Genomic DNA, 26,550 nt, shown 5'->3' with positions numbered 1-26,550 from the left:
CGCAAGACATCTGGAAAAATGACCAAAGAGAAGCTATTTAGCTCTAGTTATAATACACTGCACTACATCTTTCCAAAACCAACATTTGCCCAACGATGTGAGAGACTGATAACCCCACGGTGTATATGATATATGCAGTGGGGTTTGCATAGTTTATCTCAGGATAGCACAGAGTTCTTTTTCACAGGATTGCAGTGATTCAGCCAGTCCAATTCATCTATAACTTTGCATCTTGTCTTTTTAAGAAAGTAATTAAAACTCACACCTCACTGTAAAACAGTATACATTACTGATACAATATCAATATTTCATTTTAAAATATCAGTTTCTGTCAATGCAAAATTAAAGTCACACTCCTCTATTCAAAATACACCTTATTTTAAAATAATGTCCAAGCAATAACTGGCACAGAGTATTTGGGGGGTGAATTTATTAGGGCTTTCTATGGCTAGTGTACATCATCATGATCTACAGAAAGAACTCCAAAGTTTATTCAGGGGACAGTCTTGACTGAGTGACCTCAAGCTTGAGGTATAAGTTATTGTTTCTGTTTACAATGTGTGATCAGTGTGTGTATCGTCCTTCAAATCAGAGGTAAAACCAAGCTGCTAAATCAGCAAAAAAACACAAGAGCACCACAGTCTGGTGCTTATCTATGTTCCTTAAACCAAAAGATTCAACTGACAAAAATAAAAAGTATGAACATGGGTTAATGCTGGCAAAGGTTAACATGTTGGGTTGTGCCCAGATTACAGAATATGGCTCTTTATCACAAATCCTGCTGAGTATTAACAAACAGGTAAAAAACAAAACCAAAAAAACCCTACAAGGATACTTGACTAATCGCCTTTTCTAAAACTTCACAGATAAAAGCAAGACACTTGCACTCCAGCTTTGAGTACAGGTACTTCATATTGACTGACACAAAACATACAAGTGAGTTAAAATTAACAGAACATGTTTCTGTTCACAGCTGGATTGTCCCAAGTTTCTGGGTTGACTAATGCTACACAAGTGCAAGTACATGAGTTTCAAAAAGTGCTCTGTCCATAAACAAGTGCCTGGCTATGTTACAGAGAATGTACAACTTATAACAAAATGATACGAAATCAAGCATAAAAGTACAAACAAAATGTACAAATATGATTGTACTTCCTTGACTTGCTGAGCTTTTGCAAATAGGAGATGTTGCATGACAGTAACTGCATTACTTGACAGATTTGACCTTTTTCATAATATGCACAGCCTTTAAGTACACCCAACGGGTTTTCCGTAGCAAGAAAATATATTCATTTATTTTTACAAAAGATAAAGTAAAAAAAAAGCAGCATTTTTTCTAACTTAGAGCAAAGATAGTCAATGTGGGGACTTTGGTAAACAAAATGTATTGCTGAGGCATCTGTATGTACAGCATATGCACAAATGGCTTTTTTACATATTACATTATGGTTTATGTTTTTTTTACATATTACATCAAATTTCTATGAATGCAGCCTAACAGGTTATGGAAGCCATACATGTATTTACTGTGCATGAGCCACAGCACCGCCATCACAGGTGTGAACTGCATATGTACCATAAGCTGCCAGGGGGGATTCTTGATACATGGTCTGTATTGCACACAATCACACATTTCCTCGATTCCACAGAGGATCTATGCATACTCGTCTTCATCAACAGCAGTATCATATTTTTTGCTGCACAAAGGTTTCAAGCTTTATGATTATCCGTGCAGTACATTCCATCACTCTCATTGCAACCTCAGATGTGTATCTGTCATTGGGAATCTGCGGGAATGGCAGGAGATCAGGGTAGCGAGTTCTGAGGCTGTCCACACCGTATCCTTCCAGGATCTGAACGTCACTGGCGAGGCCTTTGAGCTGGGAGTTGTACTCCTCTACTTTTTGAGCCAGCGCAGTCGGCTTTACATCTTTGTCTGACTTTCCTCTGACAGCATAATCAGCAGCTATCAATGCAAGCTTTGTGGCCAAGTAGCACTTGAAACAAACCCACTCGTTAGCATTCTTATGAAGGTCATTGCGAGCAGCAGAGTAGTTTGCTCTGGCTTGTCTCAGCCACCTGCGGGCCTCCACAGGGTTTCCAACTGTCTTAAAGGTTGGGGGAACAAAGAAACGATGCGAGTGTGATGAACTTGCATAACTTGTATAATGTTCCCTGAACTGTTGCCTTTCTGATTTGTGACTCGTTGCTTCCTGGTTCCACGATGAATAAAACCTTTGAAATGAGAATTTCTCTGACTGGAAGCGGGTTGATGATGCAGAGTAGGCTCTCCTGGAAGCCCTGTCTGTATTTTGCTGATCAGCCAAAGACTGCTTCTCCATCCTGTTTATCTCATTCTGTAGGTGCTTGAAGACTTCTGTGGCAATGTCCAGATTTTCTGCATTTTTGTCTGGATGCCATTTGAGATACAGTCTTCGGATAATCTTTTTTCTCTCCATCTCAGGAAGCTTCCAGGCTTGTTCAACTACTAAGGTCACTTCTTTAAGAATCTCAGGCAATGCCTTAAGTTTGATCTTTTTTGGAGACTGTTTATGTGGAGGGGGTCGCAAGTTTTCTTTGCCAGGAAATGGAGGGGGGACCATTCGTAGACCAGAGGAACGACTGTCTGGGCTCGTAGGTGTTAATGGTGTTGATGTGTCTCGAACTTGAGTGCTTTCATCTTGTCTGGAGAACTTGTATAAGTCGAGGGAACTAACTATTTTGTACTCACTATAACCAATGTCGATCTGGAAGCATTTCCCAAGGAAACTTGTGTTTTCTTCCTCTTCTCTTTCGACTTCTTGTACAATGATGGCGTATGTATAGGTGGGCTGATATGAGCCATATATGTCTCCCCCCTCAGAGTCTACAAGATAACCCACATATTCCCCTGGATAGAATACATTCATTGGATCCATGAGCAGTGTGTGATGTATCTCTGCTGGAATTGGGGTTCCAGGGAGGGGTAGCTCAAGCTGTGAAGTCTCTGTTGAATCATATTTAACACCAAGGTTGTCCAGCTTCTCTGTGATTCTATAGATGTCATTACAGCCCAACATAGCAATCAGGTACGACGTGTCTGAAATCAAATTGTCTGTAGCAGACTTCAGTGTCATAGCAAGAGCCAAAAGAAAGTTAATGTCTTTGCTGTCTGAATGTTGGATGTAGAGGTGAATCACAGCTGTCCCATATCTCTTGAGGAATGCTAGCGTTTCGCTGCGACTGTGCGGGATAGGGCTACATCCTTTCACTCTTAAAGTTGTCTGGAGTTTCTCAAAACAGGACACTTTGAGCCCTTCACAAAGCGCTTTGCAGAGACGTATGGCTTTGTCTTCATTCACAAGGTATGCATTATCGTTCTCATGTTTCATTATTCTGATCAGTCCTGTGATGAACTGTTCTGATGAGAGCAACAGCTGAAGGCGACCTTGTAGCGAGCAAAGGGCACCGAACTGGCACATTTTTGGAGAGTCCTCATCAAGTTGCTCTTCAAGAATGCTACTCAGCAGTCTAGGCCTTAGCTTCTGTGGAAGTAGCATGATTAGTTTTGTGTGGTAGGCATGATCTTTGCCTAGATAACACTGGCTCAGATCCACAAGCATCTGAACTCCAACATTACCCTGAATTCTGCTCTTGTAGTGTGGTGCATCATCAAACACCAACACATTCGATTTGGCTAATCTACCATCATGGCTTGGCAGGTAAAATATCAAATCTCTTAGATCTTCAAGGTCTTTGCGAATGTCCTTTGGCTCATTATGAAGAGACTTGAACAATCCCGAAACAACCCTTTTCACAGTTCTCATTTCATTTGGGTCAAGCTGCTTTCCCTCTGAATTTCTGTAAATTCGCCACAGCACTTCAACATATTGTCTGGTTGACACAACATCCTCTGTACCAAGTTCTTTGAACAGTTGATGAAAGGTACCGAGTTCTAGAGGTAGTTTGTACAAGTAGGGTTTGAAGTCAGATTCATTGTCCAAATTAATGACCACCTCTTCAGGTTTTAGCAATTTCCAGCCATCTTCTACCATGACAAAGGCTACTCCACGGAGCTGGTAACGGAAATCTCTTTTATCTGCATTGAGGAACTCATATGTGGATCTTAGAACTTTGTTCCTGGTTTTCACCATTTCATCGTCAGGATTGGATATACTGCAGATATTCTTACAGTTGCTTATGACTTTCTCCAGAGGTGGGTCCAAGTTGACACCTAGCATGTTTAACACTTGGTCAAGTTGTTCCTGCCCAGTGAAAGTGCTACCCTCTTGGTCCCTTATGCTTAAAGGTGTAGCTTTCTCTGGTAGTATTGGACATGATGTCCAAAGCAAATGAATAATATCTGTTTGCTTGAACTTTGGATTCACTTGGGACCCACTGAAACGTATGAGAGGAAGTGTGCCACTCATCTCTTGGTACTGAGAATGAAGTTTGATGAGTTCTTTGGGTGCTCTCTCAGGGCACAGAAAAGGTATCATTGAGAGCTCTTTGAGAAAAGTGCCCTGAAAAAGGTCCATCCTCTCACTGAAAATATGGTTCAAAAGAACATCGACAATGGTTTGCACTTTTTCCTTGGTCCAGCACTCCGTTTGCGCTTTGATGCTGATCTCTTTTGCAAACTGAAGAATTTGCTGCTGTGATACTTCATGCTTGAGACCAATATTTCTCAGAAAATTTATCCATGAGGTGAGCAACAATGTCCCATTCTTGGGTTTTGACACTTGCTCTACTTTTTTAAAAAACTCAGTAGGTATGAATGACTTTGTAGGTAGCATAACTTCAAACACTTTAACTGTTTTATCATAGAAGAACTTAGTTGGCCTGATTCTGTTTGAGTAGTCATAGATGAACGACAGTTCCTTCAGTTTCTCATAGAGCTGATCTTTCATCTCACATGGTTCTTCCATTGCCAAAAGCCTCTCCTTCAGATAGACAATGTGTTCAACTTTGGCATCATAGGAAAGACTCTCAAACTTTGGCAGAAGATGATGGAGGTAGATTTCTAAGTCATCTATTGGCATGCAGCCAAGGAACGTATACAACTCTTTGAGCTGCGGACAATCTGCAAGAAATGCAAAGGAGTTCGTGTTCGCCCATTTGTCTATGTCCGCAGAAGGGAGACTTTTGGCAAGAACATAGTTTGCCCCGTAGTTAGCAATGCTGATATATTTTCCGCTAACTGATTTAAAGCATGGGAGGAGTTTTAGGCTCTGTGCATCTTCTTGTGTGAGGCTAGCCAAGTTGCAGTTGAAATATAACAAAAAAGCCTCAAAGTCCTTGTCATTCAGGTTTCCCGATTTGAATGCAGATGTCTGAATCATGTACTCTACAGCTTTCAGAACACTTGATGGATTTTCAATGTTTGCAGTGTACTGTGTCAGAAAAGGCACGAGCTGACTCTCTTTGACACAGATTTTGTTAACTGCAAGTTGAATACACCCTGCTTTCATTAGGGTATGAAAGACTTTGTCATTTTGGCCCTGTGGAAATATGGCAATGCTCATCAAGCTCAGAGGTAGAAGCACATCATACTCTGGAACAACAAGCTTTTCTCTGGCCATGAATTTGATTCCAGGCAGCAAAGCCCAATCTTTCAGAATTTCAAGCACTGTGTCGAAGCTAGGTTTCACTTCCACCTGATTATCCTTAACAGCGATATTCTCACTGATGAAGTTCCACACATTCTTTAGCCAGGATTCACTTGCAAAGGTATCTCTCCATTTCACAGGAATCTTTGATCGATACTCTCTTGGAAGAACAGACCCAAGTAGGTCCCCAAAGCTGCTGATGTCAAAGCTTTTTGCAACTCCTGCATTCAACAGGATGTTGCTGTACCTAATGTACAATGTGTTCATGAACATGTCTTTCCTAGATGATATCAGTTCATGGTGTGCTGTCAGGAACTTTGGTCTCTTTGAATCAAACACCTGAAGCATGTTGTCCATTGTTACCAACAGAGGCAAGCCCTCGACTTTGACTTCATTTTCCTCTATATCTTTAAAACAGTAGTCCACTAGAAGCTTCAAGTTATGAACTAGCTTATAGTTTGACTGCTGGAGACGACAGGGGAGTTTTCCAACATGGCATGATGTATCCGGTGATGAGAAAGTGTAAAGAAAGTTACGGACATCACTTGGTGTAACATAACGTACTGGAATCCCTGCATCTTCCAAACAGAAGTAGAGATTTGCAGTCTCATCGCAGCTGTGAATCAGGTTGAAACCAATATCAAGAAGCAAGGTTTTCAGCCTGTAGACATTTTCAGCCACAGACTTCCTTGAAGTTAGGTTGTACTCTGTGTTTTTCAAATGCTGAAGTTCATCTTGTAGTAGGTTATCAAAAAAGGCTCTTCCCTTGTTTGTTGTAGATGTATTCACCCATGAAATATAAATGACAGAGTGTATCTCAGAGTTGTCCATCTGTGCTGCTCTGACAACAGGAAGGAGACGTTTCAGGTCAGCATGGATACAGCTGTATACTGCTTTAACCAGGCAGTACCAGTCTGGCTGTATATCAAGTCTGTTGGCTGGGAAGAAGAACAGATATTTCCGCAGTGTATCTTTAACAACATGAAGTGGTGTTCCTTGGACTATAGTCATGGTGGGATCTGGACCTGGGAAGTATCGACGCTTGAGCTGAATCAGCAGTTCAACACAGGCGGGTGCTATCAGTGATGTCATCAGATTGTTATTCCAGTCACTCCTCACCCCAACTCCATTGTCATCTCTCCACAGGTTTCTTCTGGCAGAATCTAGGGCAAAATGTCCATTGACATGAAAGGGTAACCCTGTCTCGAGTGAAAGAGGAAGAAAGCAGAAAGCTCTGTGGGGTTTTTTGTAGTTGTGACTTACACATGCAGCTACCCCTCCACGTGGAAACAGGGTGATGTCTTCATTTTTGTGAGCTGAGATCACACTTTTAGAGACATTTTCAATGTTAGGGAAGCCAGATCTGTTGCAGATCATCCATGTAGTCAGATTTCCCTCAGTATCCTCTATGTCCATTGTGTAGGTTATCTGCTGGACTGGGATAGCAGTAAGCGGCTTCTTTTTGGTCACACTGTCGATGACAGAGGCATGAAATTGTTTGCGTTTCAATCGGTCACCATCTGTTATTTTGGCTGTCACAGAGTAGAGCACTTTTAGTTCACCAGATGAATGATCAATAGTACAGATTGATATTTTCTCCATGTGGTTAAGAAACATCAAAAGTTCTGCACCATCAGTTTTAAGCTTATCCAGAAGGTTCTGTACCATCCTGTCAGACGCAGCGACAGAACTGATCTCTGATGTCTTTGCCATGTCTGTAGAGCGGATGGGAAATCTGAACATTGTGCTGCGTTCCAACTTAAAATGAGCTCCTAAGTAAAGATTAAGAACATCTGAAAACTGAGACCTGAAGTCAGAGTCCAAGTCTCGAAACATTCTTCCAGGACTCACAGATGTGGCCCCAGGTGCATACCGTGCATGTGGATCAAAGATACAAAGAATGTCATTGTTAGAGATGAAGGATGGACAGTCAGTTATGTGGTAGACTGAATTGAATCCTATGCCATATTGACCAGTTTTTCCTGGATTGGCCTCTTTTGTTCCTCTCCCAAGATTCTGTATACCTCTGATATCATCTTCTGTGAATGGTTGATTGTTAAATACACAGAGCGCTGGGCCTTGCATCGGGATCCATTTATCGTCAAATATTCTATCTGTGGGGTGCGTTCTTGGATCAAAAACAAAGTAAATCTCTGTTGCTTTGGCATCATCTGCATTTTGAAGCAGCTCTTTCAACATTTCTTTTTCCGATGGGTAAGCATTGAGAATGCTTTTAATTCTGCTTGTGAGCTTTTCTTTTTGTCCAAACTCGCTCCCAAGTGTGGTAAAGCAGACATTTGAGGCATATCTCTCCAATGCTTTATGACGTTTTGGGACTGCTCCTAATTTTACAGCAACCTCTCTTGGAATATCCCCATGACAGTATTTCACCGTTGAGTCTCTGACTTTGATCCAGGGGCAGTCATTGTAGCACAGGGATTTTGATGGCTGCAGCATTAGATTGGAGTCGGGTAACAGAATCTCACCATAATTCACTTGACAGTATTCTTGGTTCTTGTCTCGTATTAGGCTCCATATTCCTTCACTAATAATTCTGCGACATAACTGGAAGTTTTCCTCACTGAGTACTTTTCGTCCACATTCTTGCTTCATAGTTTCCAGAACAGCTGAGAAATCTTCCACTGTGAAGCTAGGTTGTACCCCAACACTTTCAAAAAGCTCACGGCAGCTGTTTCTGTACTTGTTGGGGAGCTGGTAAAGATGTGGAGCTGCATCAAAATTTAGGTGGAAAGCAACTTTGGAAGGACTGACATATGTGTTCTCTACCAGGATGGAGCTGAAGGATTTCAGTTCCTCAGTTATCTGATCTTTTGCACTTTCGTCCTGTAGCATCTCCTCATGAAGATATTTGTAACAGGCATTTGTTATGTTTTCCTGATACAGAGTTACACCATCAAAAGCCTGAGAGAGCTTCTTTAGCTGACTGATGACCAGTCCAACTGAGGGTTTCCTTATTAGACCAAGACAGTCTTTCACAGCTAGCGAGATTGCACCACAACCTTTAAAGGATGGGGAATTCTCGTTCAGGATTGGCTTCATCAGACACACTGTGTCCTGATGTTCAGTTGTGAAGAGCTCTCTGGCAGAGAACATTGTTGTTGGGGAAAAGTTGTTCCCATGCCATGGGAGAGAGAATCCTGCAGGCCTTGTGAGGAATGGAAGAAACCTGATGTCCTGCAGTTTCTCCAAATGCTCAGCTGTTCCTTCATCTCTCATCTTCAGCTTTTCGTCAATGAGATTGAGTAGTATACTACTACGGAAGCATGCAGCTGTATGATCACTTTCATTAAGACCCATGACAGAATGAGCACGCTCAATCAGGTCCTCCCATGACAGATCGTCTTTTACCATACCTAACTGCACTAGCTTTACTAAACATACAGGGTTTACATAGTCTTTAGAAGTTCCTTCAGGAAATCTTCCATCATCAGCGTTGTAGAGTTTAGCAACTCTTCCCTCTGGGTGAATAAGTTTAGAAGGTAAAACCAGTTCCGTGTTGGGGCCAGAGCATGGGATACAAGGTGTAACCCTGAGGATTGATGCAAAATCCTCTAGTTTCTCATTCAAAACATAATGCATTAGAGGGTCCCTAAGCTCTTTGTCAATTTCCTGGATGTGTGGGAAAAAGACATCTGAAAAGAACTGCTTCTCTGTCAGGGTGTTTTCCATCAGCTTTCCTTTGCACCCAGCATCATCAAATCCTTCCTTCACCCAGTCAGGCAGCTCAACAGCACAGAGGTTTTGTGAGCCACTCTTTTTGAGGTATTTCAAGAAGATTTTGAAAGCAGCGGGTCCTATGTCTGACCTGCAGAGTAAGGCATCATCAAGGAATCTGACACATTTGATTGACACCCATGTTTTGCCATCTGAGAAAACTCTTGCATGCTCACTGTCACCTCCTTTGGCTATTTCTTGGTAGACACCCTGGCTGATCAGTCTGAAGTCATCATGTACCTGACCTGGATCTGGCCAAGCTGCATAGTAGTTATACTTCAGTAGTTCTCCACTTTCGGCCATTAACCGTAGCATGGTGAGAGCTGCTAAATAGGCCTGGACAATGACATGTCTCATGAATATAGAATTCCACTGTCCTTTGGTGTCTGTCTTCCAAATCTCTTTACGGTTTGATGTCACAGCAAAGCAGCCATTAATTTGGACTGGTAGGCCTGTTTTGATTTTTAAAGGTAAGTAACAAAACACCTCTCCGATTGGTGTTGCATTTGTCTTCACTGTCCATTTTCTATTCTCTTCCTCTGAGAGAAGAACGGCCACCCCTCCACAAGGCACTAGTCCTAATCTTTTTCCACTGTCACTGAGGGAAAATTTGAGTGCCTCATTTGCATCCATGCATGAGCAAATGAGCCAGTTCGTGACCTCAACTGCCTTCTGGGGCATTTCATCTGTGAGTCTTCTTGTCTGAACACCTTTAGCAGCCATCTCAAAGTACTGGTTAGGATCTTCCTCTGAACCTCGGAACAGTGGGGAGTGGAGATCAACAATGCGCTTGAACACGTTGTGAAACTCCTCCACCATAACACGTATGATGCATCCAGACTTGGGAACATCAGAAGGTACCTTGCTGGTGCTTGCTACTTTCTTCATAACCCTTGCTGCAGATTTTAGGATACTTAGAGGTCCATATGAGGCTTTGGATGACCACACACTTTTGTTTATTACCACGACATCTTGCGCTCCTGCTGGATTTGGTTCCTCATATTTCAGGTATTTCAAGACCATGCTTCCAACATGTTGAGTGAACAGAATGAATCTGTGGCCACATATGCTGAACTCATCAACGAGAGAGTAGATATCTGTGGTATTGTAGTACAGACTGCTGATTTCACTTACTGACGCTTCCTGCTCTGTTCTGAATGGAAGTCTGAACAGTGTACCATTGTATTTGTATGGCGAGTCCTGAGCTAAAGGAAGCTGGCAGTTGAAGACATTAATGAAAGGTTTGAACTGATTGGGAAACTTTCTCAGCCTCCTCTGTTGTTTGTTCCAGTTGATTTTGATCCCTGGATTAGACCTGTCTCTGATGTGCTTGCTGATGTGATTAATGTTTGGATCAAACATAATCATGAACTCTCTGCTCATTATGATGGGGATATCTGTAACGTGATAAACAGAGTTAAAACCCAAGCCAAACTTGCCAACTTTGTCTGCTTCACACCTTTTCACTGATCCACCTAATCTTGTGATGTTCAGAAAGTCTGTGTCTGAAAATACGGCATTATTGAAAGACCACAAGGCAGGCCCGTGGCAAACAATCATGCCAGGGTCAAGGAGATTCTCCCGAATGTCAGTGTTTTTTCTCATGTCAATGAGAAAACTGCACTCTGTTGCACTTGCATCATCAGCATTTTGAAGAAGCTCTTTGAAAATGTCTGCTACAGATGGATATTCCTCCAAGATATTTTTTATTCTCACTGTTAGAGGTTCTTGTTGGCCAGACTGTTCAAAGCCAAGATTCTCTGGGTTTATCAAGCGTGTGCTCAAACATGGGACCTTCAGCCACTCTGCTGTTTTCATAGGAATGTCATCATGGACCAATATAATCGGTTCTGAAGCGTCTTCGAGTAAGTCGTTCAAATCATCAACTTTGATATCACAGTAGGTACATTCATGGATGGGCTTCATCGCTAACCTGCTTGGGTCCTTGTAACAAAGAATGGGCACATGCATGTTAGTGTCTACAGGTATCTGATTGTTGTACAGCCATCTCAGGATGTTGATTAAAAGTAGAATATCACGTTTGCTTTCTTCCTTGGTCATCTCTCCTTCACATCTCTGTCGAATGAGAGCAATGACTTTGAACACATGGTCTGGGACAACCTCTTCAACTGAACCACAGAACTTAAAAAGCTTGTGAAACTTCCTAATTGTCTTGGGCAGAGAGTAGAGGTAAGGCTGCAAGTCTAGATCAGGGAGGGCTTTTAAAACTGTCTGGCCAGGTGATGAGAACGTCTTCCCTGTCCACACCCAATCAAAAGGCAGTGATTTCATTGCTTCTCTTGCATCCTCAAGATGAGCCTGCATGAAGCCATAAATCTCAAACAAGATCTGCTGGAACTGATACCAATCCTCTGTGGTGAATGCCTGAGATTTATGCCAGTCATTCACTGCTTTCAAGTGTTGTAATACTTGATCCACTTGTGGCTCCATAGTCAGTTTCAGTGCCTTCTTCATACCTGCAGATGTGTGTTCAACCAGTGGTACTGAAGATCCCACAAGCACTGCATGGGATATTTCACACATTTCAGACAAAGAGCAGATATGGATAGTATCTCCAACCCAAGCAAGAGATTTAGGGTAAGTTAAGGGTCTGTCTTTACAGACCGGTGCCCATTTTAGTTTAAGCAAAGCTGTCTGAGCATCAGCTGATTTTACAAGCTTGGTCTGTTTGTTAAGTATTTGCAGCAGTGTTTTTGCTTTTTTAATTATCAAGTCCCATTTAGGTTCCTCACTGCTTTGCAACTCCTCTATCTTCTTTGCCACTCGAAGTACATCTTTTTCACTGAGCTGTACTTCATTTCTTAGTCCCAGTTGTCTGAGTGAATGAAGAATATCTGGAGATGATGTGAATGTACTTGTGGGAAACCTGTTTTTTTCCTCCATGAAGAATAGATGTTGCAGGATCTCTAGCTCAGGATCAAAAAGATCTGTCGCTTTGACTGACTTTCCACAAGGCAGCTGAATGAATTTAAGAGCAGAAAGCCATCCAATCACGGCTGAGTTTTCATTCTTTAGAAAAGCCAAATGTTTAAGAGCCCAGAGCATGATTTCAGTTGTCTCATCTGTTGTGTAGTAACCTCTCTCAATATCCTGAATAATCATTTTGAAACATTCTGTTGTTTTCACTTGTTCAACATTTAGCATTTTGATGAGGCGAATTGATTCCTCATCAGAGCAAGAAACAAGATTTTCAGATAATTTCACATCTGGCGGGTGCTTGGCTCTGTGGTGTAAAGCTCTGGCCCCTCTCAGTGATGTGAATGCTGAGGTACCTTTAGAGCATGTACCCAGTTTTTTAAAGATGGAAAGGTCAAGTAGGATATACTTCTCCTTCTCTGTAATGTCAGACAGCCCTGCAAGAAAATTTCTGAGTGCAATTTTCTCTTCCACTGAGAAAGAAGAGACTTGGCTTGATAATCGTTGGGCTGATGTTCTACTCATAATTTGCAGAAGCATACCAGGAGAGCATGGGTGAATGTAATTTTTTAGCAGAGGATGCTGCAAACAGGGATCCAGCTTTTTTATCACTACTCCTCCAAGCTTTTCTATGATGTCAAGCACGTTTTCAGAAAGTGGCGCCTCTTCCTCATCCACAAGTACTATGGGTGATGGAGTTTTGAAACGAAGAAGCTCAACTGTGTGTGTGCTTTCCTCGAGTGGCACAAGTGGGATCAAAGGCATGTCTTCAAATGTATTTAGGTCATCAGCAAAATATATATAGAGATGCTTCCAAATCAACTTTAGCCAGGAAAATGTAGGATGCTTCAACTCCCTGTTTCCAGGATCCCAATGAACTTTAAAGTCTCTGGTTGGCCAGGCTGTTGACAGGATCTCCTTGATGAGTCGAGCTGAACGTTCAGGGTTCAGCACTTGTAGCTGAGTGCAGGGTCTACCTGTTATAACAGTGAAATTTAGAAATTAGCACAAGTTATTATTACAGACACAGATGCAAAATAAAATCTGATCAATGGGTTAGGTTTGTTCTTGTTATTGATACAGCTGCTACACCTTTAAATGCACCTTTTCATTCATAGCTCAGCCACACAATGTCATTTAATTTTTGAAGTGTTTTGTTTTCTTCTTAGTCTCTTGTCAAATTTTACTCATTAAATGATGAGTACATTTCTGTCCTCAGACACATCACCTCAAATACTCAGAATCTAAATATATTTAAGACATGTAAGTCATGCAAACACGCTTGCACAAACTTTACTGTGTATCCACACACACACACACGCACACACACTGTTCCTTGTTAATTTAACAAGGAAAAATGCTTTTTCCAGGCCTGTGGCACTTGTTCACTTCGCTCATGTATTAAAACACAGACATGCATGGTAATTTATCATGTTATTCATTTTTACCTTGTATCACTTTATATAGTCAGATGGCAAAAACAGTTGTTTATAAACACTAAGCCAAAAAATATTAAATAAATATATTTCTTCTAATTCTTCTTTGCAAGCTATATAAACATTGTGTTTGATGTCACTGTTTGATGAAGACTCATTTATAGATAATGATGATAAGGCTTCAAAAGTGCCAAGGAGTTGGGGAACACACATACATACATATGATACGATCAGTAAGATACTAAAGTCATGCCAATCTGAATCCAGTCTTATCAATCCAACATATAAGTTTAGGTTAATAATAAAAAGGTCACACACTTTGAAATGCCTTACCTGAACACCCCCATAGAAACTGTTGCACTGTAAAATTTAAGAGATGTGGGATGATTTTTACTGTTTCTTAAAAAAAATGTGGTAAAATAAAGAACTTAAAAAGTAAACAAATGATACTTTTTCAGTTCAGGACTTCTGTATATCTGAGTAACATTAAGGCCTTACCCACCCTAAGGCCAAGGTTTGGAAGTACAGTTAAGATGTCTGTTTAAAATTGAATTCTTTATGTAGTTCCCTCCCCAGACACCTTAACGCTCACATCCTGGGCCATCTGACCTCAGGAATTCGCATGATAAGGTGGGGCCAGGTTTCACATTGAGCTCACCCGAAACCCTGGCTGATTGGGACCCACACCCAGTTTCACACCTTGGCTCAGGCGATTAGAGGATCATCAGGGGGTCCTTTTGTCCCTCTGCGGGGGGATACTCCCACTAGGTTTAAATCTGGGACTCCCCACCATTTGACCTTAGAACTGAAGAAGCTTCTCGGATGAGAGGTGAAACGTCTTCAAGCAACTTAAAGAAGTCCAGATGCTTTTCTTTGCAAGCTCCTTTGACTACGATGACCTGGATGACTGAGAACCTTCACAGACAATTCTTTATGTAATAAAAATGAATAATAGCAAAATGTTAGCTAGCAGAAAAATAATAAGCGGTTAGTTCCAAATTGTTGCAGCTATGTATAAATGGAGTATTCTCTGTGTCTTCTACTTTGGGCTTTGGGGAGAAAATTGTTTTTTCAGCACTTTTCCTCTGCCTGGGTCGTGACCCACAGTCATGACTATGGCATGAGTATGGCAGAGCGTGCACTCAGGATCTGCTCTTGCAGACCGAGTGGAATGTGTGGCACAAAAACAACTCATCGATGAATCAGCGTGCTCACTCTCTCTTCCATTTTCTCTCTCTCCCTTAAATTCTCTATCAGCCTATCAGCTGGGTACCAGATTTACTGCCCGCTGGCATGCTGAGAGTACAACAGTCCAGTGTTACAACATGGCTGAACCCACATAACCTACTTGTTCATCACAGGACTGCAAAGATTTTCTTTTGGAGATACAGGCCAACTAAAAAGTTAACACAATACTTTAAATCAAAATCAAATATAATAAAATAAATAATTATTTTTTTTAGGCTTCCCTAAAAAGACACTTAATCTAACAGATTAGATTCAATTCCTATTGTCAAGATTACAAATAAAAATCTGTTAAAAATGTTTATCATTGTCAAACTCTCTGCTGGTCACTGCTGGAATAAAGCTGATTATATATACATTTATTAAAAAAATAGGTGACATTACCTCTGCATTTGGCAGCTTTCTTCAAACTGTCCATCACTGAAGGCTTGATACTCTCTAATATGAATCGATGCTCCAGTCCTGGATACAAAGACCTTAGGATGAAGTTAAAAAAAAAGGTTTGTATACAGTTTGTATAACGGTAGGCACAGTTTTCAAACAAGAAGCTATCAAAGGTCATGTTCACAGAGGGACAGCAGATTTCGCACTGTGTATGTAATTCACTTTTTTTAAGTTGTATTATTGTCTCATTTTTCAAAGGCATCAGCAATACTCACTAGATAATCATGCAATTAGTCTGTCAATATTTCTGAATAAATCAGCATCAGCCTTCCTAATATGGAAATTTCTTACCTTGCCACTAAACCTTGCAAAGAGCAGTAATCTTACTTAAAGCCATGAAGAATGAACCATACTGTTTATATAAATGTATTTGGAACTAATACTTGAAAAAAGGAAAATGAGAAATGGATTCCTTATCCATGAAAAAACAACGTGTGAATAGTTTATGGTAAAATATATAAAATAAATATTGTCTTCTCCTGTTAAAATGCATTCAGGAATAATAAAATAAATCAAATTAAGAAGAGAATTACAAAAACATGACGAAACTGGCAGAAGCTTATATGCAAAAATAAACCATCTCACTCTGTACCTGGGGTACTCCTCAGAAGCAATGTAAATGGCATCTTTTTCGGTCACAGAGGATGAAAACGTTATAAAGGTCTCATCTTGGAGTGGCAGGAGCTCAAGTCCTATAAGGTCACTGTAATTAGCATCTCCAAGTGCAAACTCCAGCAGCAGCAGCTTCTCCTGTGAGGGACCTGTGTGTCTGCTCTTCCTGATCACTTGCCGCACCAACGATGGCGTCACCTTCCTCACTTCACCGGACTGAGTCATGTAGGCAGCCAAGACAAAGTCCACAGCAGAAGGCACCTTTGCCACCTGCATTCCTGAGCTTTGGAGGTAGTTGATCACAGTCTCTGAAATGCCATCGTCTGTGTCCAGCTCTGAGAACACAGTCTGGTCCACCCTGACCCAGCTCTCGCTGAGGGAATAGATTACTTGGTGCTGCAACAATTCATCAAATAGTGGCTGGAGAATGGGTTTCCAGCGGGACTTGACCCGCTTAGGGTCTGGCCAGGCCCTATAGCTTCCTGTAGGAGACAATGGAAAGTCTTGGTCCTTTTTTATCTGTACCCTTTTGATAGCCTCAATTATGAGAGTGAAGTAAGCCCTCGGGATGACACTAATTATAAGAAGCTCATTCCACAAGGCAGCTGGATCCCTCCACTGGTCCACTTCCCGCCACTTGATACTCCTGCGGTTGTCCGTGAGGCCAAAGAAGCCGCTGACATGAACAGGAAGGCCCGTTTCGCTCTCTTCTCCAGGAGGAAGAGGAAGGAAACAAAAAGCTCGTCCTGAGAAACCGGATGTTGCACCTTGGTCCTCTCTGTTAAACAGAGTAAGAGGCAGAGCAATGCCTATGCTAGGCATAAACTTCAAATCATCTGCCAAAGAGTCCAACTCAGCACACATCCCTCTTCCCCCAACTCCATTACACACCAGCCATGTCATCCTCTGGGTCTCTTTAGCCGTTTCATCCTGAGTCTCGATGTTGAGCTGGTAAGTGACGCACGTGATGGCAGAGCTGGGAACCCCGTTGCTATAGCTGTCTATAGCCTGTCCCAGTATCTTCAGTGCATTCGGTCTTTCTAGCTTATCATCAGTATTCTCCATTGCTGTAACCTGAAACAACATGCGCTCTGTGCCATCAGACTCGCGCACATGCAAGGATATTTTTTGCACACTTTTAAGGAAGAGGAGCACCGTGTCTGCGTCAGCTTTGAAAGATTCAAAGAGCTCCAAAACCTTTTCCTTGTTGTAAATGTTGCCGCTGAGCTGAGATGGTTTCATGCGAAGCGGGAAGCGAAACAGAGTTCCAGGAAAGTGGCCGTCCTGAATGGTTTGATTGGAACTCCCAAACATCCCAAAGTATGGAGCAAACTGGTCAGCTAGTTCCGTGATCTCCTTAATGTCCGACTTCAAGTTCCAGCATTGGCCCGACTCATTCACGCCAAACAGGGTCTGATGGGGGTCCAGCATGGCGATTTGGTCTCCACTAAATATACTGGGAACATCTGAAACATACATACAAAGAACAACAATAATAGCTAACAATGATAAGTGGTTACATTCAGATCAGCATATTAGGCAAGTGGCACAGTCGCCTCACGGCAAATGTTTCTGAGTTTGAACCTGATGGTCGGGTGGGATGTTTCTATGTGAAGGATTTTTGCAGGTGTTCTGGGTTTCTCCCACAGTCCAAAGACATGTTGTAGTTGTTGATGTCACCATGAATGGTAGTAAGCTTATTACAGTTAACTAAAACTAAATTAAAAACTAAAACTAGATGTGAAAAACCATTGTAGTTAACTGAAATAAAAATAAAAACCAGACTAGACCAGGACATACCCTCCACATGTGGGAGGACTAAAACTAAAGTAAAACAAGGAAACACACTCTGGAAACTAAATGAAACTTAAATGATTAAAAAAAAGACAAAATGAAATAAAAATACAAAATAATCAGAAAATACAAAACAATAACAACTCTGCTCTACGACCAGGCAGGGTGCACCACGTTTCATGCCCAGTGTTGACTGGAAGACGTAGATATTTATTTGGGCTTCTGCTTTGCTTGGACATTTCAGTAAATGCATTAGTGAAATTGTTTTTGTAGCCTTTAAAATCAGTGGAAGGATCTCTGGAGGTAATTATCTGCGATTTGTTACCACTGTGATTTATGTTCCAAACTTACTGCCTCTCCGTCTAAATTTGGTTGCGGTCAGACTCTGGAAAATACAGGTAAATATTCCTTGGTTCAACACACTGACTCCACATGAGAAAACAAAACATCATTCAACATTTCGCTAGATAAATAACACTGTACCTGTAATATGGTACACGGAATTGAAGCCGATGCCAAATCGTCCAACTTTTAAAGGATCTTCTCTCTTCCTGCTCCTTGCGATCTCCTGAATCCCATTCCAGTCTTCCACAGTGAACACCGCATCATTGTACACGTACAGTGCTGTTCCTGGAAATCAGAATCAACGTGACCATGCTGGGAAAAACTCCGAAAAACAAATGTGATTATTCTAAAATGAGTGAGTAAAGATAATGTATTTTCTTTGACTAAATTGTTGCCTCTCTTCCCAAAGAAGTCAGAGTAACAGAATAGCTGCTAACAGATATTTAACCAGGACAGATTCTTGCCAGCATGAGAGCTTGAAGGTTTGCCCTCTGATTTAAGAGCTGCTCACTGGGCTATGCTGGACTTAACTTGTTACTGACTGCTAACCTTGATGCTGAGCCATGTCAGGTGACCACAGTGACTCCGCTCCATACTCTGTCTCATCGTACATGAACTTGACCTCTGTGGCTCCAGCATCCTCAGCATTTTGGATCAGCTCCTTCAAAATAAAACAGAGGAAAGATCATCAAATATGAAGACAGGGCCTTGTAACAAAGCCACACTGAAATATCAGCTTTATAGGTGGATAATTTTATCTAAAAGGCCTTGCCAGAAAAATTAAGACCTTCAGCTTTGGAAAAAGTACAACCATATATGGTAAAGGACCTGAGATCGGCAAGTTAAAGCCAAAATAAAACTATGACGTTTGATTCTGTGCAAACTTGGCATATTTTCTCATTTAAAATCTTTTTTTTTGCCTACAAACAGCCTTCTCTTGGATGAATCCCTACCATAGCAGACTGATGATATAAACTCATAAAATACCGCCAATCCGACGCACGTGTACTAAAAATAATAACTAAATAGCCAACTTTAAACAGATCAGAAATGTATAAATTCTGTACAACCTCTGTATGCTAATTATGTTTAATATGTAGTCTATACAGACACATTTTTTTTTAAAAAGCATCCTTACCTTTAGAATCTGTCCACCTTCAGGATATCTCCTCAGGATATCTTTCAAAAATTCAACTAACGGAGGTGTTGTCTGTCCAAACCTTCCTGTAAAGACACACTGTGTAAGATTCTCTTTAATACTGACTCATTGATTGCATACATGTGCAGGTTTTCATGTTACCTCCTCCTTTTAGGCCTCGTCCCTCCAGAATGACAGATACTTCTGGGCTTCCCACGGGCACCAAAGTACCAATTTGCACACTGTTATCCAGCTATGCAGGATTGATGTGAGGAGAGAGAGCTGGTTTTAATGTACAGCAATAATGCACCACACTGAAATAAAACTGTGTGTGATCAGGTGACATGAAGAAAATATGTATTTTTAAAAAGTCCTTACAAAATTAACATGTAACTGCATGAATAGAATGAGACATGTCATTTAATGAGACTTAACAACAGACTTATAGTCTTCAATCTTTCACCACAGCTACTGTTAAATCATTCGGAGTTGGGGTTATTGCACATTAGTTGACAGTCTGCCTTTTCCTGGTGAGCATTTCTGAATCAATGCAGCAACGCCTGACTCAGCTGCGTGGGGCTCTTCAACGTGACACTGTGCCCTCCTGCACTCAGCAGTCTTTGCACATCAACATGCTCTCTGGCAAACTGAGCCATCCCACTCATCATCTTCATCATTGTCACGCCACTGTACAATTATTATTTCACAGTATAAAGACATTTTGTGATGTATATTGTAAGCAATATGTTTCTTAGAACAAATATACAGTGACAGAGCTCGACACACAGAGGAAGGTGAGGCCTCGTGGTTATATGTAGTAATATTATTAGGGAAAAAGTGAGTATATAAATCTGTATAAAACCTTCAATAAATGTAAATAACACCTTTTATGTAGTTGCACGCAGGCAGTCTTCATTACTAATGCCTTAAAAGAGTTTTTTATAATAGCTTTAGGGTCCTCTATCAAATATTTGGCTGCTAGGATTGAAGGTTTAATTTTATCTGAGAGCACCCACTGCCAGGCATTTACAATGAAGAATGTTTAGAGACTCAATGAGAACAAGCTAAGCTTGCCTTAAAGTGCACAGCACCTCTTCCATCACACTGCTGCAGATTTAATTGCATCAGTGTAACATCAAATATAGACTTACATCCGAAGGACACAAAGGAAATTACTTTCTGTTATTGTTTCCTAGGAAACACATCATGTAACACAGCTTCAGGCGCAGCAGAATTCATGACTGTATTACTTTTACTTAAAACTGGCCCTGCAGTGTATGTGGTGTTAGCTTGTAGGACTGGCTTGTAGCTAATTTCTGCATATGAGATGGGATGGGGTGGAGGGGGGCTGCCAAGCACTGCGCACCATCTGGTGCTTTCCATCAGCTGAGCCACAAGACACGGGGCCAACTGCAGTCCTGCTAGTCGTGTAAGTCACCGAGTGAACGATTACAAACTAGCACACCACAGTCACGCTATAGATTTACCTGTCACAAATCTGCAGTGTTATTAATGAGTTTAGATTTATGTATGTGTTACAAATTAGATTAACGGATCAAATTTTTAACAGTAACACATCGGTTTGTTTCAAATAAATAATTACCATACAATCACAGACTGTTCATTCATATAACTGTACAATTATATATGCACACAACTTAATAACCATGATCTTAAAACTGCAATATTTTGGGATACACAATGTGATATTTCTAAATCTGGAAAAATTAATCAAGCTTTCATTTAACGCAGCGTTTTTATTTCAATCCTCTGAATGCAGTAACTTTAGTATTATTCAATACACTGTGATGAAGAGGTGCCGAGTCATGCTGTCTGCAGTATGAGTGAGATCACTGGGCAGCAGCCAGTGGAGCAGATCCTGTGTTTACAATTACTGCATAACTTTCACTGTAAGAATCATAGATAGATAGATAGATAGATAGATAGATAGATAGATAGATAGATAGATAGATAGATAGATAGATAGATAGATAGATAGATAGATAGATAGATAGATAGATAGATAGATAGATAGATAGATAGATAGATAGATAGATAGATAGATAGTCATGAGATCGATAACACTCCAAGGCCTCAAATAATTACTAACACAAATAACTAATTACACCACGAGGGAAACTCACAGCACTTCTAACAATGAGGGCCCTGTTAACAGTTTAAATGAGTGTCACACCATTTGTTCTGCAGTTATGGAACAGGGTCATTAAAATAGAGCAGCTTTCTGCTGTTTGTAATTATCTAATTTAAGAGAGAGAAGCCAAATTTCTTCCTCGTGTCTTTCTGCAATGACATTACTAGAATGTCAAAAAACAAAAACCATTAATTTACTTTGTACTCAAGTACTTACATAAACCCAAAATACAAGAAGTGGCTCACTAATAAACAAAGTAACAGACTTGTGAGTCTTGCTCTAATGTAACATACAAGTGACCAGAAAAGATTTGCCGTTGCACATCATGTGCATTTTGTTTTGCTGTGATCATACTGTGGCACGTTCAAGGAAGTTTAAAATGACAATTTTATTGTTGTCCTTATCAGTTTTATTTGTACTCTTCTATTACAGAAAAATAAATGCTCACCATTCTCCCATTGTGAGTCAGTCGTTGCTCTTTGACTGGGAGGTTTGTCTCCTCGTACAGCAACTGCTTGACATCTTGAACAGATGTAAATGGAGAGACCCGGTAGGACCTCAGGCCAATGCACTCATGACGAACTGTCACCCATGGCAACCTTGAAAATACAAACACACATTTCAAGTTTTAACAACAAACAATGGCAACAATTTTTTCTTATGTATAATAATCTTCCAACAGAGACAACACTACAATTCAGCAGCAAAGAAGGAAAGGTGTTAAATTTCATCACAAGAAATAAGAGTCTTGCTTACGGTCACTATTGATCAAGGTGTAAGTTTGGAAGAAACATGAGAACGTGGACTCTTCACCAGATCCATATACCAACCGTCCATTAATGCCATTTTATGTCTGTGTAAAGTTCTACAATATCATATTGAGAACATTGCTCTCTTCTCTTTCTCTTCACCCCCAAACGGTTAAGGCAGATGGCTGAGCCTGCTTCTGATAGAGGCTTCTTCCTGTAAAATAGGGACTTTTTCCTACCTACTACCACCAAGTGCTTGCTCATAGGGGGTTGTGTGATTGTTGGGCTTTTCTTTAAGACTCTAGGGTCTTTACCTTACAATTTAAAGCGTATTGAGGCAACTGTTGTTGTGAAATGGGACTATATAAATATAATTTAATTGAACTAACTGACCATCCTATCACATCCTTAAAACTGAAACCTTACTGCAGTCCCACCCAAGATCATTGATCTCTCAATGGTTGTTGCGGTTGAATAAGACAACCTTAGGCTAACCTGTTAACAGAAATAAAACAATATATTTCTGCTCATTCAGCAGGAGGCCATTGGAGCTTTGTGGTTAAGTCCCTCTGGACCACTGTAGCTGGGTGGGTGTGGCAACCAGATCCAGCAGAGGATGGTTAAAAAGCATTACAGTGATTATTTACTTTTACACGGGCAATAGAACCATTTTGCCGAAACGTTTATGCCTGGTCCATAAAATGAAGCTGTAAAAAATGTTGTTATTCCTGCCTTGACTGTTAGTTGAGATATTCACTTTGAAGTCTGAACACCTCAACTACCGAGGAATTATAGGAGGGCTATCAGCTGCAAATATTCAGTATGTTACATGTTGCCAGGAGTATATGACAGCAAACAGGAAACTTACCAGGGGTCTGGACAGTTTGCCATGTCGCTGCTGCTTTGTGTCCCAGCACATACACGTTCATTGGACTATCTTCCCCACTGCGCGCAGGAATACACCATCCGAGAAAAGGCTGTCGTGAAACAAGAAAACCGTTATTTTCCATCACCTGCCCCTTGACAGTCCGGTAAATTTATACCAGTCCTCTCGGTGATATAGCATTTATGTGTTGATGTGATTTGTCTGAGAGTTTTCGTTGTGGCCGTACACCGCCGGTGCCGGTTGTTATTTTTCCACTGAGCCTCTTTAGGAGCGTTATCCCAACAAACCCCACTCACTTGTGTGTGTCCAGCGCGCGCCGATAATGGTCCTCTCGAAAAGCAGAGACATTTCACGGCACTCGGTATTCCTGGAAACAATCGCAACAACAATAGCAAATGACACTGTTAGATCCCCCAACTACACACCGACTCCTTCAAAGGCGATGTTCTAATAATAATGAATTACACTGAGCGTGAGAGCAAAACGGGGGAATACGAAGCGAGAGGATTCCCGGGCGGTTACTTCCGCTTCGTCTTAAAGCCCGTCAGGAAGACTAAGCAGTCTCAACTAACCTTTAATTAACTGTTGTCTTTCTTCTGGGTGTGAATTCACTGAGATATTTCAAATATATTTGAATATTTTCTTCTGCAAGCGTGAATTCATTATTATAAGTTTCTCCTGTAAGGTGATGCAGTGGTGTGATGACCAATTTTGTAGGCGCATGCGTAGAAGCACATTAACGAAAAAATCTCCCTTTAGGATTTTTCTCAGTAATAATTTTTCTATTCTTTAACTGACTGTACTAATAACTATCTTTCAACATTATTAATCTGCACAACAATATGCACTAGGTTCCAGTTAATCTTTAAATCAATTAAGGTCACGCGGTCAGCAAAGACTATAAAAAATCAAAAGCTCGCTCTGTATTCTTTTCCGTGATCCGGAAGTAACCTGTTGAGCGACTTGCCGCTGCAGCACTACCAAGGTTTTAGTGTGTATAAAATCCATCATTTAATACTAAAAAAAAATCACGTTCACTTAATATTTAATAGAAAGATACATCTATACATGGAAAGGATTCCCGTGGAATATAAACTGTGCCAAAATTTAGCATCAAACAGCCGCCTTCTTACAATAAATGAAAAAAATATAGAGCTTTCCATGCTCTTACAAGTGAATGTAAGTATATTATTGACTGTTGTTGGTCTTTAAATAATCTGCATCTATAAATATTTCCGGCTGGCCAATCAGAACCTGTGTTGTTGCCTTGTCAGTTGGCTAATTAATTATTTAGGGGGTACCATTTCATACATTTGAAGTCAAAGCAGTTGGGCACAAAATGGAAAATGTAATTTAATGCAAAATGAAATGTGACATGAGGGATAACAAACCGATCACCTACATATGAAAACTACATGTATGAAAATTAATATTTAAAAGCCTCTTTAAAGTTAGTTGTGCAATTATTTTAAAGAAAGGGAACACTTAATCCTCCTTTAGGTCACTAGAAATGTAACTTCCTGCTTCTAATTATTTTTGATGGACTTATTTATTTTACAATGTCATTGTTTTATTGGTTAGGAGACATTTATTGATTTTCTCTATAATTAAACCAAGTGGCACCATCTCTATATATAATGACATCAGCAGCAAAAACAACAAAAATGCTGCTAACCCAACATACTGTTTTCTAATATGGTGGGGGAAAGTGAAGTGTGCTAGAATTGGCATGTGTGCTTCCAAATGTGAACTCCTTCCAATATACTTTGCGTTACTTTTCACCAGTCTAAGCGACTTAACCTGCTGACTTCTGGGAGTTGGAGTCTCAACCAAAGAGCTCAGACGCCAGCACACTGCAGTCAAAGATGCGCAAATCAACTTTGTAGAGGAGAAACACTGGCAGAGACATGAGGCCTGTCGCCATCACATTAAAATCCTACAGAATTAATTTCTCAGTATATTTCTCAGTGAAATATACCACCTTTATCTCTCCTGCTCTCTGGGTATGCTCTCAATATATAGAGGCTGTTGTCATACTGGTGTCTTTGGCAGGAATCATAAAGCCTATCCACTCTATATTTGAGAGTGTGGTGCAATACCATAGGGCAGATTTACGTAGAAAAGTGACATCATCACTTGAAAGTCAAGGACTCCCAGCACCTTCAGACATAAACCTACTCTAAGCTAGATCGTGCTGGGTTGTCTGAGGACACGCAGTCTGTCTACTAAATACGTTTAAGAAAACAAACAAGAAAAAACACTTCAAACTTAGCCTGGTGCTGCGATTTCGGGTATTCAATGCTATAATAAAGATAACAATTCCACGCAGGCCCACTTCTATGTTGTAACAATAGACGTGCAATTTCTACATCATTTGAAAATATCCTCTGAGCCGAAATACACGTCCTATAGTGCTCTATCGCCCGAGCAGACCACATCTTATTATTGCCGCATTGGAGAGAGGAGGATACTCACATGAGGAAACGCAGCAGCATCAGCGCAGCATCTCTGCACTGCCTGCTGCTCCGCAGAGGAGGACGCAGGTTCCTTTAAATGACCGCACCAACACTCCAGGGATGTTAGTTTAAACGGAATCAGCCCTCAGATGTGATCTCTAACAGGCGTGAACACCTCTGTACTTGTTTCATACTGCAGGTTTTAACGCGCAGGTCTCTTAAAGAGACAGCATCTGTGGAAACGTCCGATGGGACGCACCACACTAGCATATTATGGGATGGGCGAATAGACACTGTGCATTATACAGAGTGCAAACTGTTGTAGACTAGAACAAATAATCCAGTTAATAATATTTTTAAAAGTAATAATGTAGGGGCTCAGTGGCAGAAGAGTGAGAAAAAGGACACGAGTGTGGTAAATGTAATTGAGAAGAAGAGAATGTGTCCACTTTAGATGGGCCATCACTTACTCACATCACATTTTTGATGCTTCAGTGAGAATATAAAATAACAATGTAGGACTGCTTTCTTGCATTTGCTAGTTCATGCATTTATTACTTCTAGGCTGTGATATATTATCATCAGGTCACTCTAAAAACCGAAATCCAAAATGCTGCAGAAACAGTACTTACAGGGACTAGAAAGAGAGAGCATATTTCTCCCATATTGGCTTCTCTTCATTGGCTCCCTGTTAAATCCAGAATTGGATCTAAAATCATGCTCCTGACATACAAAATCTTAAATAATGTTAAATATATGAGTCCCTGTCATAGCTTAAAGTCCTCTTGTGCCTTGTTATTCTAATAGAGCACTTTGCTCTGAGACTGCAGGCTTACTTGTGGTTTCTTGGGTATTTAAAAGTAGAATGGGACCCAGAGCCTTCAGCTTTCGGTCCCCACTTCTGTGAAACCAGCTCCCAGTTTGGTTTCGGAAGACAGCCACCCTCTCTACTATTGAGGCTTAAAACGTTCCTGTTTCGATAAAGCTTATAGTTAGGAATGAATTCGATGACCCTGAATCCTCCCTTAGTTAC

At 40.8% G+C, this 26,550-nt stretch overlaps 1 protein-coding gene across 1 annotated transcript; it reads right to left on the bottom strand.

Moving 5' to 3' along the window:
* Nucleotides 1-171: 171 nt before the first annotated feature.
* On the bottom strand, nt 172-23,527 carry sacs (sacsin molecular chaperone). Its single transcript, XM_085379575.1, has 10 exons — nt 23,358-23,527; nt 23,044-23,152; nt 21,875-22,025; nt 19,437-19,527; nt 19,275-19,360; nt 18,686-18,797; nt 18,275-18,421; nt 15,978-17,463; nt 15,326-15,417; nt 172-13,237 (listed from the first exon to the last, which is right to left on the bottom strand). Exons 2-10 carry the CDS (start codon nt 23,064-23,066, stop codon nt 1,686-1,688), a joined length of 13,740 nt encoding a protein of 4,579 aa, XP_085235701.1. The 5' UTR covers nt 23,067-23,152; nt 23,358-23,527; the 3' UTR covers nt 172-1,685.
* Between the last annotated feature and the right edge of the window lie 3,023 nt (nt 23,528-26,550).

The sequence above is a fragment of the Rhamphochromis longiceps genome, linkage group LG14, assembly GCF_057381845.1.
Source record: "Rhamphochromis longiceps isolate RC_006_pf linkage group LG14, R_longiceps_female_GT1.1, whole genome shotgun sequence".
NCBI lineage: Eukaryota > Metazoa > Chordata > Actinopteri > Cichliformes > Cichlidae > Rhamphochromis > Rhamphochromis longiceps.
Note: the sequence above shows the minus strand (reverse complement) of the source record. Positions and strands in the feature narration are given on the sequence as shown.

What these genes read in the sequence shown, in the direction of transcription:
- sacs (XM_085379575.1), bottom strand. Translation starts at nt 23,066, where the DNA reads ATGGCAAACTGTCCAGACCCCTG. An exon ending in ACGAGGCCTAAAAGGAGGAG is followed by an intron (nt 19,361 to 19,436) that starts GTAACATGAAAA and finishes GTGTCTTTACAG; the next exon opens with GAAGGTTTGGACAGACAACA. An exon ending in TGACATGGCTCAGCATCAAG is followed by an intron (nt 18,422 to 18,685) that starts GTTAGCAGTCAG and finishes TCTGATTTCCAG; the next exon opens with GAACAGCACTGTACGTGTAC.